Consider the following 20,084-nt stretch of genomic DNA (forward strand, 5'->3'; position numbering starts at 1 on the left):
GAACTATAAAGGCTGCATGAGCAGTGTGGATAATGGGCAGAAATGTACTTCCAGGATTCTGGCTCCGGGGGTGGGGAGCACATGTCGAGAGACTTATTAGTCATCGCTTTGTCTTCTGGGACAGAATCCAGCAGTGGATGGCCATCTGTTATGGAATGAAAGTGTGTGTTCCCCCCACCCCTCCAGTTCATATGTTGTGACCCTAACCGCCAATGTGATGATGTTAGGAGGTGGAGACTTTTGGAATCGAATAGGGTTAGATGGGATCATGGTTAGATAGCATCACTGACTCAGTGGACATGAACTTGAGAAAACTATAGGAGATAGTGGAGACAAGGAAGCCTGGCGTGCTGCAGTCCATGGGGTCGCAAAGAGTCAGACACAACTTAGAAACTGTACAGTGACAATGAACAAGATGAGATCATGGGTTGGGTCCCCCGATGGAATTAATACCCTTATAAGAAGAAGAAAGGGCACATGGTTTGTTCCTCCTCTGTCATGTGAGGACACAACGAGAAAGTGGCTGTCTGCAGGCCCTCACCAAGGACCCAGCATGCTGGCCCCTTAATGTTGAACTTCCCAGCCTCTGGAATTCTGACAAATGTCTGTTATTTAAACTAGTGGTCCTCACTCTTTGTGGCACCAGGGACCAGCTTCATGGGAGACATTTTTTCCATGAACCTGGTTGGGGGGATGATTTCCGGCTGATTCAAGTGCATTACATTTATCATGCACTCTATTTCTATTTTTATTACACCAGCTCCACCTCAGATCATCAGGCATTAGATCCCAGAGGTTTCAGTTCAGTTCAGTTCAGTCGCTCAGTCGTGTCCGACTCTTTGCGACCCCATGAATTGCAGCACGCCAGGCCTCCCTATCCATCACCAACTCCCGGAGTTCACTCAGATTCATGTCCATCGAGTCAGTGATGCAATCCAGCCATCTCATCTTCTGTCGTCCCCTTCTCCTCCTGCCCCCAATCTCTCCCAGCATCAAAGTCTTTTCCAATGAGTCAACTCTTCTCATGAGGTGGCCAAAGTACTGGAGTTTCAGCTTTAGCATCATTCCTTCCAAAGAAATCCCAGGGCTGATCTCCTTCAGAATGGACTGGTTGGATCTCCTTGCAGTCCAAGGGACTGTCAAGAGTCTTCTCCAACACCACAGTTCAAAAGCATCAATTCTTCAGCGCTCAGCGTTCTTCACAGTCCCATTCTCACATCCATACATGACCACAGGAAAAACCATAGCCTTGACTAGACGGACGTTTGTGGGCAAAGTAATGTCTCTGCTTTTGAATATGCTATCTAGGTTGGTCATAACTTTTCTTCCAAAGAGTAAGCGTCTTTTAATTTCATGGCTGCAGTCACCATCTGCAGTGATTTTGGAGCCCCCAAAAATAAAGTCTGACACTGTTTCCACTGTTTCCCCATCTATTTCCCATGAAGTGATGGGACCAGATGCCATGATCTTGGTTTTCTGAATGTTGAGCTTTAAGCCAACTATTTCCCTCTCCTCTTTCACTTTCATCAAGAGGCTTTTGAGTTCCTCTTCACTTTCTGCCATAAGGGTGGTATCATCTGCATATCTGAGGTTATTGATATTTCTCCTGGCAGTCTTGATTCCAGCTTGTGTTTCTTCCAGTCCAGCGTTTCTCATGATGTACTCTGCATAGAAGTTAAATAAGCAGGGTGACAATATACAGCCTTGACGTACTCCTTTTCCTATTTGGAACCAGTCTGTTGTTCCATGTCCAGTTCTAACTGTTGCTTCCTGACCTGCATACAGATTTCTCGAGAGGCAGGTCAGGTGGTCTGGTATTCCCATCTCTCCCAGAATTTTCCACAGTTGATTGTGATCCACACAGTCAAAGGCTTTGTCATAGTCAATAAAGCAGAAATAGATGTTTTTCTGGAACTCTCTTGCTTTTTCGATGATCCAGTGGATGTTGGCAATTTGATCTCTGGTTCCTCTGCCTTTTCTAAAACCAGCTTGAACATCAGGAAGTTCACGGTTCACGTATTGCTGAAGCCTGGCTTGGAGAATTTTGAGCATGACTTTACTAGCATGTGAGATGAGTGCAATTGTGCGATAAGACCCCTGATTTAAGCCACTTAGTCTTTAGTATTTTGTTATAGAAGCCCAACGAGACTAAGTATGAGGGAAGTTTTGAAAACATGGTTGTATAAAGGTGGTTGAAGGAATGTATATGTTTAGTCTGGACAAAAATGAAGACAGGTCGTGATAATGCCTTGAAATATTTGAAAATTACATGGAAGTGTAATTATTGCATGACAGGTATAGAAGAGAGAAGTAGGACCACTGAATAGAAGAAGCCGAGCTACACATTTCTTAAAAACTCAATTGATTTAAACCAGAAATAAAACAAAAACAATTCACCTATTTCTTCTACCCCCTACCTTCTGCCTCTGACAACCACCAGTCAGTTCTCTGCATCAGTGAGCTTGATAAGTGTGTATTTGTAGATTTCGGTCTACGGCCATACCACCCTGAATACACTTGATTTCCATCTGTAGATTTCAGGCATGGTGGAGATCATATGGTATTTGTCTTTCTCTGTCTGACTTATTTCGTTTAGCATAATGCCCTCAAGGTCCCTTCACGTTGTTTTAAATTGCAAGATTTCATTCTTTTTTTATGGCTGACTAATACCCCATTATGGAGAAGGCAATGGCACCCCACTCCAGTACTCTTGCCTGGAAAATCTCATGGGCGGAATAGCCTGGTAGGCTGCAGTCCATGGGGTCGCGAAGAGTCGGACAGGACTGAGCGACTTCACTTTCACTTTTCACTTTCATGCACTGGAGAAGGAAATGGCAGCCCGCTCCAGAGTTCTTGCCTGGAGAATCCCATGCATGGGGGAGCCTAGTGGGCTGCCGTCTATGGGGTTGCACAGAGTCAGACACGACCGAAGTGACTTAGCAGCAGCAGCAATACCCCATTATGTGTATATATTGTATATATACCACAGCTTCTTTATCCATTCTTCCATTGATGGACACTTAGGCTGTTTCCATACCTTGGCTATTGGCAATAATGGTGCAATGAACAGGATGGTGCAGTTAGCTTTTCAAGGTATTGTTTTCATTTTCTTCAGATAATTACCCAGAGACGGAATTGCCAAATCATATGGTAGCTCTGTTTTTAATTTTTTTGTGGAATCTCTGTACTGTTTTTTGTAGTGGCTGCACCAATTCACATTCCCACCAGCAGTGAACATGAGTTCCTTTTTCTCTACACCATTCTAGTCTTTTTGATAACAGCCACTGTGACAGGTGTGAGGTGACCTCTCATTGTGGTTTTGATTTGCATTTTCCTGGTGACAAATGATGCAGGCCATCTTTTCATGTAGAGTAAGTCCCCTACATACAAACCTTCAAATTGTGAACTTTTAGAGATGTGACTGACTGTGCATTCCATCAGTGTCAGGTGTGAGTGAAATTGCAGCTTGCCTTCCATTTTCTATTACTGACAGTCCTTCAGCTTTACGGTCTCTCACCCACCTTCCTCCTCCAGCCAGTAACTCTTCATGCTTGTTCACTCAGTGCCAGCCCCTGTATGCCAGCTGTTGTACTACCATACTTTTCAAGGTACTGTACTATAAGATTTAAAGTGAAAACAAAAGTGAAGTCGCTCAGTCGTGTCTGACTCTTTGCGACCCTATGGACTGTAGCTCACCAGGCTCCTCCATCCATGGAATTTTCTAGGCAAGAGTACTGGAGTGGGTTGCCATTTCCTTCTCCAGGGGATCTTCCCAACCCAGGGATCGAACCCAGGTCTCCCGCATTTCGGGCAGACTGCCGTCTGAGTCACCAGGGGATCCCATAAGATTTAAAATGTATCCTTTATTTTTTGTGTTTGTTTTTTAATGTACTACTTGTGTGAAAAGTATTATAAACCTATTACAGTACAGTACTATACAGCTGATTGTGTTAGTTGGATACCTAGGCTAACTTTGGTGGACTGACAAAATGCGCTCTCAGAACAGAACTGGTTTGTGTGTAGGGGACTTAACGGTATTTGTCTTAGAGGATGATTTATTCATTTCTCTTCCATCAGGAAGCAACTGATGTAACTGAACTCCTAAGCCTTCACTGAAGATATTAAGACTAACATAACCTTTGGACATCATGTCTGGGAAGCACTGAGCATACAGGACAGAAAATGTCAAAATCAGCATAAGAATGCAGATGTCAACAGATGTCAAGATCATCATACTACTATATGAACTGGGGAATCAATAATGATTTGACATCAGTCCATGAAGCAGTGTTTACCCATTTCCGACATGTCTCCAGGAGATTTCTGTATCAACACTAGAACCTGGTCATATATTTGGGCAGCCCAGCTTATCCTGCACTTACTCATTTATTCACTTGCTTTTTGGTTATCTGTCCATTCATTCATGTGTATAGCATACATGAGGTGCATGTATGTGCCAGGCTGTCTGTAAGACGCAGAGATGTCTTCCTGTGAGCAGGAAACCTGTGTCCTTGTAAGTGAACAGCTGAGGACGCCTGTAACAGGATGGGAGTAAGGGTGTGGTTGAGATTTCTTACCAAGGAGCGGCATCTGATTTTCTGGCCTGGGTAGTTCTCTGCAAGGGTTTGCAGGGTTGTATAGAATAACAAGGGTGACTGCCAAAGGCACTGAGGGGCAGTGGCTCTGTAGAAGCCTCAGAAGAGGGTGGGACAGCTAAAAGGAGGCAGCAGAGAAGGAAGTGGAATCTGAGGCTGGGCAGGGAATCAGCTAGTGAGTGACTTTGTATATTGCATGAGAATGTTTGGAATTTTTCTCCCGTAGGCAGCAGGAATGCACTAATGAATTTTAAGCAAGCAGTGGTCAGTTGTGTTTGTTAGAAAGCTCACTTTGCAAGACATGGGGTTATGTGTTGACTGCAGTAACTCAAGGAAGAGATGACATGTGCCTTTGAATTTGGTTGGTGACAAAAGGGATGCAGGGAAGGAACAGAGTCCCAAGATAAGGGAGGGACTGCCCCGGTGGTTCAGTGGTTAGATTTCTTCTTCCAGTGTTGGGCTGCGAGTTCGATCCCTGTTTGGGAGCTGGGACCCACATGGCTCGTAGCCAAAATACCAAGGCACAGAACCCACGTACCTCATAGCCAAAATACCAAGGCAGAGAACAGAAGCAGTGTTGTGCCAAATTCAATAAAAACTTTAAAAATGGTCTACATCAAAAAAAAATCTTAAAGAAAAAACTGCCACAAACAAACAAAAAATAATTCAAAGATAGGTGAGAACTAGTGCCAGGGGTAATTTGAGAAATGAATTTGAAATATTATAGTTAGATAGATAGATATAGCAGACATTTATATAGTTAGCATGTATGTTTAACATTAATAGTATATATATATATATATATATATACACATAATTAAAGTGCTAAGTATAATGCTTTGTGTCTAATGAAAATTTGTCTGTAAAACTAACAGTTGTATACAAAAATGGTGCTTCCATTCTCTTTTGTCAGTATTTCTAGACAAGCTTTTCTGTTCCATTGATCTGCCTGTCATTTCTTGATTCATTATCTCACTGTCCTTTTAAAAGTTAATTTTTATTGCAGTGTATTTGATTTACAATTAGTTTCAGGTGTACAGTAAAGTGAATCAGTTATAAGGTACCTATATCCACTGTTTCTTAGATTCCTTTTCCATATAGGTAATTACAAGTATTGAGTAGAGTTCCAGGTGCTATACAGTAGGTCCTTATTAATTACCTGTTTTATACATAGTAGTGTGTATGATGGCTCAGCTGGTGCAGAATTTGCCTGCAGTGAGGGAGACCTGGGTTTGATCCCTGGGTAGAGCAGATCCCCTGGAGAAGGGAACAGTCGCTCATTCCAGTATTCTGGCCTGGAGAAGTCCATGAACTGTATAGTCCATGGGGTCGCAAAAAGTTGGACATGACTGAGCGACTTTCACAATATATCAATCCCTCTCCCAATTTATCCCTCCCCCCATCTTCCTGCTTGGTAACCATAAGTTTATTTTCTACATCTAGGACTCTATTTCTGTTTTTGTAAATGAATTCATTGTATCAGTTTTTCAGATTCCACATATGAGTAATATCATGTATTTGTCCATTTAGCTTCACTGAGTATAATCTCTGAGTTCATCCATGTCACTGCAAATGATATTATTTCTTTTTATGACCAAGTAATATTTCATTACACACGCACATGCACACATGTGTATACATTATCTTAGTTATTAGAGCTTTCCATAATTAAATAATAAATTTAATAATTTAATCTGCACACATTTATCACGTATCCCGTCTGTCTTTGTGGTCACATTGACTTCCTCGAGCCACGAGTGGTCCCCTCACTCTCCCAAGAGTACATGGAATCCCAAGAATAAATCTGGAATCATTGCTCACTACTTATGGCTTATGGCTGCAACTTCCTGATTTGTCTGTATGTTTTGTCAGTTTTTCAAATGCTTTAGCATCATGTGGAATCTCCCTGGGACTCTGTGATCTTCAGGAGGCATTAGGGCCTCTGTCAAGACCACCCCCCCAACACATGCTTGCCCTCTGGAAGAAGGCCACGCAACATGCTAGGCTCTTTGGCTGTGTGTGTGTTGGGTGGGTGGTTCACTGACACTAGGCTATGGCTGCCAATATGAAGAGGAGCTTTATGAGTTAACAAGGCACCAGATTGCATTGTGTTTTCATCTCTTTCCTGGAGTTTGTGTGTCTGTTCTGAGTCCCGATTTCTGAAAGAATAATGCTGGTTATCTGTAAACTCATCAGTTTAAACTGTAACCCTGGAGAAAATGATAGCCTTAGTTATATAGAGGGAGGTGGGGAGGCAGCTGGGAGTGGATTTACAACCTGGGTTCTTTACTTTTTGCTGCCACTATGGAGCCTTTGTAGCTTGGGCCAACCGAAGATAGAAGTAAGCAGGGTGATTTACTCTTGCTGGAGGGTTATCAAATTATCAAGCCAGGGCACCTTGGGATTTCTGGGCTCCATGTGAGATGAATGAAGCCACTCCCTCATCCACATGAGGTATCCTCAGGAATTTGGTGTTGACTGCATTAAAAAGGAACTTCTAAAATTCCAAAAGTGGAGGTTATTTTTATTAATGTTTGGAAAATTGGATGGCTATTTGAGAGAGATATACAGTTTAGAGCCTTACCTCTCTGCATCTATGTAATATTTCCTCCTAGTCACCACATCACTTGAATTATTCTTGCTTTATTTCTTAACTTAATATTGGATAAGGCACCCCCTTTTTTCTTTTTAAACAAAATGTCCAAGTGTTATCACCTCTGTGTTCTTCTGGGTTAATTTTAGAACCTTTTGTTCTGTTTCAGAAAAAGATTCTATTTGGAATTACATTAGATCCATACATTAAAAAGAAGTAATGGTATCTTTGTAACATTCCATCTTCTAAGTAAAAATACATCTCTCTGCTGTTTATGTGTGTTTTATTTCATCCATTTAATGAAATCTCATAGTTTTCCTCCTATTGTTTAGAGTTCTAAGTGCATTGTAATATTTGTTGCTTCTACAAATAGAATTTTTTACATTTTAGATTCTGGTTGGTTACAGCCAGAAAACAAAATACTGCCCTAGAAGTTCTTATGTCGCTGGCTTGTCCATCTCTAAGGTCACCAGGGCCCTTTTCTCTGCCAAACCAAATGGCCTTTTCCAGGCTTGATTTCCCTGTGACATTCATCAGGGCGAACTCTCTTTTTCTTTATGAATATAAAGGTACTATGCAGTCTTGATCCCTCTTCTCTGCTCCTAGTAGATGTCTTCCCCTCACCCCACCCGTGTATTTAATTTTCTGTCTTGACATCACTTTATAATAGATGGCTCCAATTTCAGTCTCCAGATCTCATTGCTACTCATCCATATGCTCAACCATTTGGGTTTTTTTTTTTTTGGACTTGTTGTTGTTGTTGTTGTTAGTTGTCACGTATAAGATCTTCAGTTGTTGCATTCAAACTATTAGTTGCAGCATGTGGGATCTAGTTCCCCAACCAGGAATTGAGCCCAGGCCCCCTGTATTGGAAGCATAGAATCTTAGCCACTGGACCACCAGGAAAGTCCCTCTTAAGAACTTTCTACAGGTCAGGCACTAGGGGGACCACATGCCTGCCCTTAAAGAGAGTATCTAGTTGTGGTACCATGGGGGAAGTCTTCCTGTGAGTAAGATGCTGTGTCTGTCAGTATCCCAGCCAGAAACAAGTGGCACACCCAGAAGGGCTGACTGAAGAGATTTTAGCAAAACATTTACAAAGATTTGGGAAGAGTTCAGGGAAATCAGCAAGGCATGGCCAGGCATGGTGTATGACTCCAGGGCTAGCAACAGAAGGGAAGCAGTTGCCATGCCAACGCCTGAAGGCTCCAGAAGAGAGCGTGGTTAATAGAACACGGGATTGGCTCTAACCCTAGGCTAACCGTCGTAGATGCCTGTCTGAACACGACTGTGCCACAGAAGAACGCAGTCTCCACCAAACCACACCTGGGAGGGAGGGAGCTGGGGGCCAAACACCCCAGCCTCTCTCTCTTCTTGACCATCAGTCTTCTCAAGGTAGCTCCTGGTGGTTAAGCCCAACCCAAAGCCAGAAGTCTAAACGAACGCTTGATACTGTCCATATAGGTCTTATCTTCTGGGGCATGAAGCAGAGAAACAGGGTGGAGAGAAACACGAAGAATATTCAGTAAAGGTGCTAGATTATGGCTGACCTTAATTTGTTCTTCTTTCTTCCTCACCTTCAACTTCTTGCCAGTACCGTCCCTTGGCTTTGCAGTCTTCGGCTCCAGTAACTCAGGAGGCAGCGCCTAAGGGACAAGAAGGCAATGCCAAGTCCTCTCTAATCTGGTCCCAAGCACCCACCCCATTCTCTTCCTTCCTTCCCCTCTTTCTTCTTTTTGTCAATTGTGGCTTCCATGCCTACAAGTTCACATCCATCTGCTGTGGCTACAGTTGCTTCTGGCCAAAAAGCACAAGGCACTTTCAGAAAAGAAAGTTCCCTGGGTGCGTGGAGTCATCCCAACTTGCCCTCGTGGCATCTCTTCCCAGCCAAGTAAAGACCAACCTGAGTCTTGTTGATAAACTTGAACTTGTATTTGTTGTTGCCATCCATTTCCGGGGCCTGCTAAGTAAGCACATTAAAATGCCAGTGAACAGTTTTGCTGGTTTGTTGAACCTTTCTGGCAGATTCAATTGGGGGGAAAATGGGAGCACATGGACCACAAAATATATAATTCGTAGTTGTCACATTGCACTCTGGAGAATGATCTTTTTTTGAGACTGCTACGTGGGTGCCTTTCATGATGGAAGAAATAATGCCTCAGAAAGGGGAAAAAAAGTCTCACTGGGAGGTTTCATTCCCTAAGTGTCCTTGGTGGGATTAGCCTGCATTCCTAGTCTTAATTCCTATGCCCTTTTGTAATAAATTCCCTCCCCGGCTCCTCTGCCTGCACTGGAAAGGCTGCCTATGGGAGGGTGCTGGGCAAACAGCTGAGACACATTGTATCTTTGAGGTGGCATTTAATGACTGGGGAATGGAAGATATCTATTTAGACTGGACAAAAGAGATACTGTATAGCCAAGGAGAGAAAAAGGAGTCCACAGATGAAATAAGCGGAAGAATCCGATGTTTTCCATGAAAGCTGTTGAGTTATGTTGGAGGTCAATTCTGTCCCATTGGCCAGCCTCCCTCCTTGACCCTTGGGTTCCATGCTGGCCAGAAATCCACAGAGGACTGAGGTTGTGGCTTTCAAGAAAAAGCTGCAAATATTGGGCAAGGAAAGGGAAACCCAGGATGACTGAGTGAAAGTGCACGAAACAAGAAGCAAAACCCAGAGAGTATCGTCTCTTTTTCATCTTTTAAAATTATGTCATATTCTATACATATATATACATCATATATATCGGGCTTCCCTGGTGAATTTAGTGGTAAAGAACCTGTCTGCCAGTGCTGCAGACATACGAGAAGTGGGTTTGATCCCTGGGTTGGGACGATCCCGTGGGGGAGGGCATGGCAACCCACTCCGGTATTGTTGCCTGGAGAATTCCGGGACAGAGGAGCCTGGTGGGGTACAGTCCATGGGGCCGCAAAGAGTCGGACATGACTGAGCGGCTAACACAACAAGACTCATGTAAGGGTTCTGACCACATTTAAGGTAGGTTAGTCTGAGCTGTGTTCTTCAGTAGATTAGATGTTTTAAATGCATTTTCGACCTAGGATATTTTCAATTTATGATGGATTTATCAGGATGTAACTCTTTTGTAAATTGAGGAAGTTCTGTATTTCATTTTTATTGCTAGATATTATCACATTGTCTGAATAAACCACATTTTGTTTTATTCATTTGTCAGGTGATAGACACTTAGCTAGTATGAATAATGCTTCTCTGAACATTTGTGTACAAGTTTTTGTGTGGGCATATCTTCCCATTTTTCTTGGGTATATACCTAAAAATGGAATTGCTGGGTCATATGGTACAACTATACTTAGCATTTTGAAGAACTTCCAAGCTGTTTTACAAAGTAAGTGCACCATTTTACATTCCCACTAGCAATGTCCTTTCATGGGTGATTTAAAAATCCAACACAGGTGTCTGTCCTTGACATTTGAAGAGTTTTTGTAGATTTTGGAGCACAGCAGAGGTGATGTTATTGGAATGGTTGGTGCACAATGATGTGGAATGAGAGGTTAAAGACCAGGAAGCAGAAAGTGTTGGAGTAATCTAGTTCTCAGTTGACGGTTCCTCTGTTTGGATGGTGACAGGCAGAAAAGATGTCAGGGTTCCTGAGGAACACAGTGGACAGCGGAAAAGATTCTTAGGTAGAAAAATGATGTCCACTTGAGATCAACCCCGAGGTGCCTGCTTAAGCTTTGCTTTTTGATTTTGTTTCACAGAAAATGAATTAGTAGTTTCAGAGGAGTGAGGAAGAGACTACAGGTCTTTCCATTATGGGGTGGTGGACCGTCATGTGACCAGAGCAGACTTACTGGTCTTTAACTTGCTTGGGAATGCTTTCCTGGGAGGTCAGCATCCTCCTAGGCTCTGTGGGCTGCCCATCATGAAAGCTGAGGATGCTGTTGACATCTCTGGTCCATGGTCTTCCTACCAGTGGCAGCAGTGGGACTTTTGTGGACGAAGTGTGTGTGTGTGTGTGTGTGCGTGTGTGTGTGTGTGCGTGCGCGCGCGCACACATGCGTGCATGTGAGCACACCTGAGGGTGGACAGAGAAGCTTGAACATTTGAAACAGTGAAAGAGAATAAGAGCCCTTCACAACAAAAGTTTTCAAGCCGAGAAATAAAACCTCCTGTAACTGTAGGATTTAAAAATTACCCATCAAGCTGTTTATCGTATAAATGGAACAATAGGTATAAAGCTGCCACCATCCCCGGAACCTGCAATTGCTCAGTGAAGCTTGTTACCGAGGCCTCCTACTCTACTTGGCACGGTTGTCACCCTTATGGGCTTTTCTTCTCTGTGATTTATTCTCAAACACTTTTGTATTTCCTTTTGCCATTTAGATGAGATTTAAATAAAACCATTAGGTATAGAACAGTGTTAGACGGTTACACACTTTAAACTCATGATAAAATCAATCTGTATATTATTCTCTTCAAATGAAGCAAAAACACCTGCTGTCTGGCAGTTCTTTATTACTGACTGTTCTTATTCTGCATTGTTACCGGGCATCTCCTGGAATATCTAGCCTTGTGGTAATTGCTCATGAAGACAGGAAATCGGGCAGGGATGACAGGCCCTGTTCTGCCCATTTTTGGTCCGCATGTGTCCTGCTTTTGGCAGTCTCTCCCTTTTAGAGACCCCATCCTGGTACCCGATCCACCCTAGTTCCCAAAAAGAAGGAGAGGTGCTTCCTGAACATGACCAGCCTTAACCCCACACCTCCGAGTTCCTTTGTTGTTGTTGTTGAGTTGCTCAGTCATGTCAGACTCCCTGCAACCCCGTGAACTATAACACACCAGGCTTCCCTATCCTTCAGTATCTCCTTGAGCTTGCTCAAACTCATGTCCACTGAGTCAGTGATGCCATCCCACCTTCTCATCCTCTGTCCCCCCCTTCTCCTCCTGCCCTCAGTCTTTCCCAGCGTCAGGGTCTTTTCCAGTGAGTGAGCTGTTCACATCAGGTGGCCCAATTATCGGAGCTTCACCTTCAGCATCAGTCCTTCCAATGAATAGTCAGGGTTGATTTCCTTTAGGATGGACTGGTTTGATCTCCTTGCTGTCCAAGAGTCTTCTCCAACACCACAGTGTCAAAGTGTTGATGCTTTGGTGCTCAGCCTTCTTTATGGTCCAGCTCTCACATCCGTACACGACTACTGGAAAAACCATAGCTTTGACTATACGGACCTTTGTCATTGCTTTGACTTTCCTCTTAATCTAATTTTTAATTATTTTTTCTAGTCTTTATTCAATTTTTACAGTATTGGTTCCAATTTTTTGGTGTGTTTTTTTTTTTTTTTGCCCCAAGGCACATGGGATATTAGGTCCATGATCAGGGATCAAACCCTTGTCCCCTGCAATGGAAGGTGAAGTCTCGACCCGTGGCTACCAGGGAAGTCCCGTTCCTCTCAGTTTAAATGTTCTCAGGGCATATTCCCAATATTGATAAGTTGAGGACATAATCTTTTCTGCGACGGGTAATGTTAAAATTTCCACTGAAGCTGTATTGTAGCCTGAGTAACATATCCTGGTATGGTGGTTTTCAACTCTTTTTTCCCCCTCTGTCTTTTTCTAGGTTTATCCAAATCCCTTGGGCTCATTGAAGGTTATGGTGGGCGGGGCAAAGGAGGCCTTCCTGCCACCCTTTCCCCTGCTGAAGAAGAAAAAGCCAAGGGACCCCATGAGAAGTATGGCTACAATTCCTACCTCAGTGAAAAAATTTCACTGGATCGTTCCATTCCGGATTATCGTCCCACCAAGTAAGTTCTGATTCGATCGCTCAGAGGAGTTGGCTTTATAGTGTAAACGCGTGTCTATGACATTATCTCCTGCTGTTTGTAACTAGTAGAGAAGTTTTTATCTCATGAGTCTCCTCCATAATCAATAAATGAAGCTTTCCAGGTGGCTCAGTAGTGATGAATCTGCCTGCCAATGCAGGAGATATAGGTACCACCCCTGTTGGGAAGATCCCTTGGAGAAAGAAATGACAACCCCGTCCAGTATCTTACCTGGAAATCCTACGGACAGAGGAGCCTGCTGGGCTAAAGTCCATGGAGTCACAAAGAGTTGGCCACAACTAAGCGCATATACACACAAACAAAATCAGTAAATAGTGCTATTGATTATAAAAATAAAGCTAAGTAAATTTTTAAATTTTAATACAAATAGTACAGAAACCTAATCCAAAAAATTTTTAAGTAAAAAAAAAAAGAAAAACTACCATGACCTCATGACCTAGAGGCAGTGACTGGTAAAATCTTAGCATCTTGTCCTTGAGTCTATTTTTCTATGCAGATTATGAAACTATATTTCTTGTATCCTTTTTTCATGCAACATTATTTCACAAGCATTTTCTGGTGTTATTAGTTATGATCATTGTTTCAATTGTTGTAAATTTAGGTTTTTTTTGAATTTTGTTTATTATAAATAACACTGATGAATATCTCCCCTTTCAAGTCTTTATGTACATTGATATATTTATTTTCATTTTTAAAAAATTTATTTTACTTATTTGTTTTTGGCTGCGCTGGGTCTCCATTACTGCTCACGGACTTTCTCTAGTTGCAGCCAGCCGGGCCTGCTCTTCAGTGTGGTACCCAGGCTTCTCATTCTGGTGGCTTCTCTTTTTGTGGAGCAAGAGCTCCAGCGCGTGGGCTTCAGTAGTTGTGATGCATGGGCTTAGTTGCTCTGCAATACGTGGGGTTTTCCTGGACCAGGGATGGAACCTGTGTCGCCTGCACTGGCAGACGGACTCTTATCCACTGCGCCATCAGGGAAGTCCAGACATTTGCTTTCTTAATCCACACTTCTTTTTTTTTAATGTATATATGTATTTATTTATTTATTTTAAATTTAAATTTATTTATTTTAATTGGAGGCTAATTACTTTACAATATTGTATTGGTTTTGCCATAATCAACATGAATCCGCCACGGGTGTACACGTGTTCCCCATCCTGAGCCCCCCTCCCACCTCCCTCCCTGTACCATCCGTCTGGGTCATCCACACGTCTAATAGTATAATCCTTAGATCACCTTGTGGGAATACTTTTGGAGGCTCTGGATACACAGAGAGATGTTTTCCTCCAGAAACTTTATAGCAATTTCTGCTGCTATTAGAATTTTACCTGACCCTTCCCAAACTAGCATTTCAATAATGCTTTTCCTAGCTGGTAGATGAGAAAGTACATCCTGTGATTGTTTCAACATGTAATTTTTGTGCGAGAGTCTTACCTTTGAAACATTTCGTTTGCCTCGTGGTTGGTTTATGAGAGGTCTTTGTTCTGTTCTCTCAGATTTAAGAATTACTTGTTTTCTCCTTGGAAAAGAGAGAAGAGAGATTGGTGGGAAAATCAAGATGCTGGGGGAAATAATCCTATTTTCTAGTCAGTAGTCCTCCTTGGCTTCTCAAACAGATGCTTCAGCTTCTGTTAGATTTGTGCTGTCTCTCTTTTTTCATTTAGAGTGTGCCCTTGCTTAGACTAGATTATTTCTTTTTCAAATGGATTTTGTACAAATCAGTTAAGTATCCTGGTTACTGAGAAAAATAGATTCAAGATAAAGAAAATTATCTTAAATGGATTTAAAATTGCAGCATTAGCTGAGAAACCAGTTAAATCTCTCTCTCTGCCTAATAAGCATATCTTCATTTCAAATCACTAGGAAAACATACATCACCCCTGTTGCCAGCTATTTTGTGTTCCTGGACTTTTGCTTTGAAAAACATCTGGCTGTTTTCATTTCCTGGTGCTCTCTGATTAGCCTTTCTTATTTGGACGTTGGCAAATAAACACAGCCGTATTTTTTGTACTCCTTTGAGAATGAAGATGCTTCTAACATGGAGCTTAGTGGAAACGGGTCAGTAGAACAGTATCAGTGAGCACCTATTATGTGCCAGATGGTTTTCCCCACACTGGAGGCAGGACTTTGGATAAGATGGTCCTTGCCTGCTTACTTCTTGTCTAGGGAGGGAGATACCTGTACAAGTAGATTAATTCAGCACCCTGTGATCTATACGGGTGTGTCAGGCCAGAGACATATACAGTATGTACAGGGAAGATCTAGGCAGTTTCCCACTGGAGATGATATCTGACCTTAATCTTGAAGGTCCATGAAGGATTGGAAAATTATAGAGAGGAGACAGATAAAGACAAGTAAGTAGGGGAACATCAAGAGCAGAGCTGGGGGTGCAGATAAAAACATGGCTCACCCAGGGAGGGATGTAGAGCTCTGCAGTGCTCTTTAGTGTGGCCTGGTGGCTTGAATATACCCCTTAGATCTGGTCCCTCAAGACAGTTTCTTAGATGATAGTAAAGGACTAGAGTGCATGGCAGCCTATAAGGGACAAAAACAGGTTAGGCTCTCACAGCAGGGAAGTTCAGTTCAGTTCAGTTGCTTAGTTGTGTCCGACTCTTTGCGACCCCATGGACTGCAGCACGCCAGGCCTCCCTGTCCATCACCAACTCCCGGAGTTTACCCAAACTCATGTCCATTGAGTTGGTAATGCCATCCAACCATCTCATCCTTTGTCATCCCCTTCTCTGCCTGCCCTCAATCTTTCCCAGCATCAGGGTTTTTCAAATGAGTCAGCTCTTTGCATCAGGTGGCCAAAGTATTGGAGTTTCAGCTTCAACATCAGTCCTCCCAATGAACACCCAGGACTGGTCTCCTTTAGGATGGACTGGTTTTATCTCCTTGCAGTCCAGGGGACTCTCAAGAGTCTTCTCCAACACCACAGTTCAAAAGCATCAATTCTTCTGCACTCAGCTTTCTTTATAGTCCAACTTTCACATCCATACATGACCACTGGAAAAACCATAGCCTTGACTAGACGGACCTTTGTTGGCAAAGTAATGTCTCTGCTTTTTAATATGCTGTCTAGGTTGGTCATAACTTTCCTTCCAAGGAGTAAGTGCCTTTTAATTTCATAGCTGCGGTCACTATCTGCAGTGATTTGGGAGCCCCCCCAAATAAAGTCTCTCACTGTTTCCCCATCTATTTCCCATGAAGTTATGAGACCAGATGCCATGATCTTGGTTTTCTGAATGTTGAGCTTTAAGCCAACTTTGTCACTCTCCTCTTTTACTTTCATCAAGAGGCTCTTTAGTTCTTCACTTTCTGCCATAAGGGTGGTGTCATCTGCATATCTGAGATTATTGATATTTCTCCTGGCAATCTTGATTCCAGCTTGTGCTTCAAAAAGCAAGAGAATTCCAGTAAAGCATCTATTTCTGCTTTATTGACTATGCCAAAGCCTTTGACTGTGTGGATCACAATCAACTGTGGAAAATTCTGAAAGAGATGGGTATACCAGACCACCTGACGTGTCTGTTGCAAAATCTGTATGCAGGTCAGGAAGCAACAGTTAGAACTGGACGTGGAACAACAGAGTGGTTCCAAATAGGAAAAGGAGTACATCAATGCTGTATATTGTCATCCTGCTTATTTAACTTATATGCAGAGTACATCATGAGAAACGCTGGACTGGCGAGGAAGAAACACCCACAAAGATTTGGAAGATGGAAAGAGGGTGAATGAATGGTAGCTGACAGAGCAAACTGGATGAGGCTGAGACCCATCCTTCTAGTGTGATGGGAAGCAGTGGGGAGGGCAGAATGATATAGCCTGATCACACCTCAGAAACCAGAGACTTAGGAACTGGAGGTTCTGCGTCCTTCTGATGACTGAAGGGAGATTTGCATAGAAGGATTACAGCTATATCCCCAGATCCTTTCCTCAGATTTACACAGCCAGAGACTGCCCTTTGCTATCTGGTGGAATATGGGAGGTTTATTCTCTGGAGAAGATGAATGCAGGGCTTTAGTTCATAAGATGACAGAGGATGCAGGTCAAGAAGCAACAGTTAGAACCAGATATGGAAAAACAGACTGGTTCCAAATTGGGAAGGGAGTATGTCAAGGCCGTGTATTGTCAGCCTGCTTATTTAACTTATATGCAGAGTACATCATGCGAAATGCTGGGCTGGATGAAGCACAAGCTGGAATCAAGATTGCCAGGAGAAATATCAATAATCTCAGATATGCAGATGACACCACCCTTATGGCAGAAAGCAAAGAGGAACAAAAGACCCTCTTGATGAAAGTGAAAGAGGAGAGTGACAAAGTTGACTTAAAACTCAACATTCAGAAAACTAAGATCATGGCATCTGGTCCCATCATTTCATGGCAAATAGATGGGGAAACAATGGAAATAGTGAGAGACTTTATTTTGGGGGGCTCCAAAATTAATGCAGATGGTGACTGCAGCCTTGAAATTAAAAGACTTGTGCTCCTTGGAAGAAAAGCTATGACCAACCTAGAGAGCATATTGTAAGACAGAGACATTACTTTGCCAACAAAGGTCCATCTAGTCAAAGCTATGGTTTTTCCAATAGTCACGTATGGATGTGATAGTTGGACTGTAAAGAAAGCTGAGTGCAGAAGAATTGATGCTTTTGAACTGTGGTGTTGGAGAAGACTCTTGAGAGTCCCTTGGACTGCAAGGAGATCCAACCAGTCCATCTTAAAGGATATCAATCAGTCCTGGGTGTTCACTGGAAGGACTGATGTTGAAGCTGAAACTCCAGTACTTTGGCCATCTGATGCGAAGGTCCGACTCATTTGAAAAGACCCTGATGCTGGGAACGATTGAGGGCAGGTGGAGAAGGGGACAACAGAGGATGAGATAGTTGGATGGCATCACTGACGCAAGGACATGAGTTTGAGCAAGTTCTGGGAGTTGGTGATGGACAGGGAGGCCTGGCGTGCTGCAGTCCACGGGGTCGCAAAGAGTCAGACATGACTGAGCGACTGAACTGAACTGATGACAGAGGATAGGGCTGTATATCACGTGAGGACACCCTTGGCATCGTTACCTCTGCAAGTGTTTACACTTCTGGAACCTGGTGGGCTGCCGTCTATGGGGTCTCACAGAGTCGGACACGACTGAAGTGACTTAGCAGCAGCAGCAGTCAAGAGTCAGAAAAAGCCGCTCTGAGGAAGAAGCCATTCAACCTAAGAAAAGCAGTAGACCCAGAAGTTCCCTTCCATCCCCGAAATGGCTGGGTTCTGCTCATTAAACGTTAGTAAGGCTCCATCCATCTACCTAGACCTGTCTTCCTCTAAAATCAGAAAGGAGAACCAGGGTCTGTAGACACTGGAGAATCTTATATAGGACCCTGATGACAGCAACTGCTATAGAAAAGGCATTTGGAGGAAAGAGACTGAGAACAAACTTTAAAACTATAATTAATGTCTTAATTCATGAAGCGTTTTATTCACAAAACAAAAATCAAGTGCTATGTTCAAGTAATAATCAGAGAAAAATAGAGATCTTGGAAGTTAAAAATAAGATAGAAATAAATAGTTCAATGAAAGGTTAGGTAAATAAATTATTGTGGTGATATAAATTATTGTGGGGATCCCATCACAGTTTATACAAATATCGAATCAATATGTTAAACACCTGAAACATACAATGTTGGTCATCATGCTGTGCATTCCATCCCTACGACTCACTTGTATTATAACTGGAGTTTGTGCGTTTTGACTCTTCATCGGTCACTACTCAGGCCCCCCTCACCTCTGGCAACTATGATCTGTTCTTTTGTTTGTAAAGAGCCTGCATACAAGTGAGATCTTACAGCATTTCACTGTCTGACCCACTTCATTTAGCATAATGCCCTTAAAGTCTATTCATATGATTGCAATTGAGATTTCATTCTTTTTATGGCTGAATATTATGTTATATATCTATGTATCACATTTTCTTTATCCATTCATCCATCGATGGACACTTTGTTTCCATATTATGGCTTTTGTAAATAATGCTGCAGTGAATGTAGAGAGGGCAAATATATTTTTTGAATTAGTGGGTTTTTTTTAAATGTGTAAATACCCAGAAATGGAATTGCTAGATCATATGTTAGTTCTATTTTTAATTTTTTGAGGAAATTCCACACTGCTTTCTAAAGTGGCTATACCAATTTTCATATCTAGCACAGGGCACAAGGGTTCCCTTTTCTCCACATCCTCACCAACACTTGTTATTTATAGTTCTTTTGTTGTTATTGTTAATTGCCACTCTATAATACCAGGTGTGATATCTCATTGTAGTATAAGAAAATGAAATCTTCATGGTCAGAAACAGAAAGTCAATTGAAAATGTCTAAAATTTAAATATCCGGAAATAGTAGCATAATGATGGCTATTTAGAAACATTGAGATTACAGAAATGGATGAGGCTGTGTACATCTTGTTTTAATAAAATAAAAGTTTCGGGACTTGCCTAGCAGTCCAGTGGTTAAGACGGCCTTCCAATGCAGGGGTCGTGGTTTCTATCCCTGGTAGGGGAGCTAGGATCCCACATGCCTCATGGCCAAAAAACTGAACCATAAAAAGAAACAATATTGTAACAAATTCATTAAAGACTTTAAAAATGGTCTGCATCAAAAAAAATCTTAAAAAAATTTTTTATAAATAAAATTTTAATGAAGCCATAAATGTAAATCTATACCCAAATATTAAGGGCAAGATTAGGAAGGGTGAAAGTATGATAGAAGAAAGAGGAGAACTGTGTTGAAGGACACGACCACCTCTGCCTTTTTAGAATCTGGGGAGGTATACGGAGGATGAATTTGAAGGTGAAATTAAAGTGGAACTTGAGAGCTTGCCCACATGCCATACATGGCGAACAGAGGTAGCATTATAAATTCTGGGCTCCACAGCGAAAGACACCGAATTAACCTTGGTTAATTGTAAATTAATCCTTGCCATCAAATGGTGGCAAACGCCTTGCCTGTAGAAGCTGCTCCTCTGATATTTGAGCCCAGGGCATATGAGGGGAGACAGCTATCTGGAGCCAGAGTAAGTAGTTCCCTTCCTCC

At 42.4% G+C, this 20,084-nt stretch overlaps 1 protein-coding gene across 1 annotated transcript in view; it reads left to right on the top strand.

Annotated features, from left to right (window-relative positions):
* The window catches only part of GALNT17 (polypeptide N-acetylgalactosaminyltransferase 17), a 424,119-nt gene that overhangs the window by 152,679 nt on the left and 251,356 nt on the right, over positions 1-20,084 (top strand). The window contains exon 2 of the mRNA XM_068968830.1: positions 12,778-12,961. Coding sequence (XP_068824931.1) covers positions 12,778-12,961 — 184 coding nt within the window. The remainder of the gene's footprint in view (positions 1-12,777; positions 12,962-20,084) is intronic.

The sequence above is a fragment of the Capricornis sumatraensis genome, chromosome 3, assembly GCF_032405125.1.
Source record: "Capricornis sumatraensis isolate serow.1 chromosome 3, serow.2, whole genome shotgun sequence".
Lineage (NCBI taxonomy): Eukaryota > Metazoa > Chordata > Mammalia > Artiodactyla > Bovidae > Capricornis > Capricornis sumatraensis.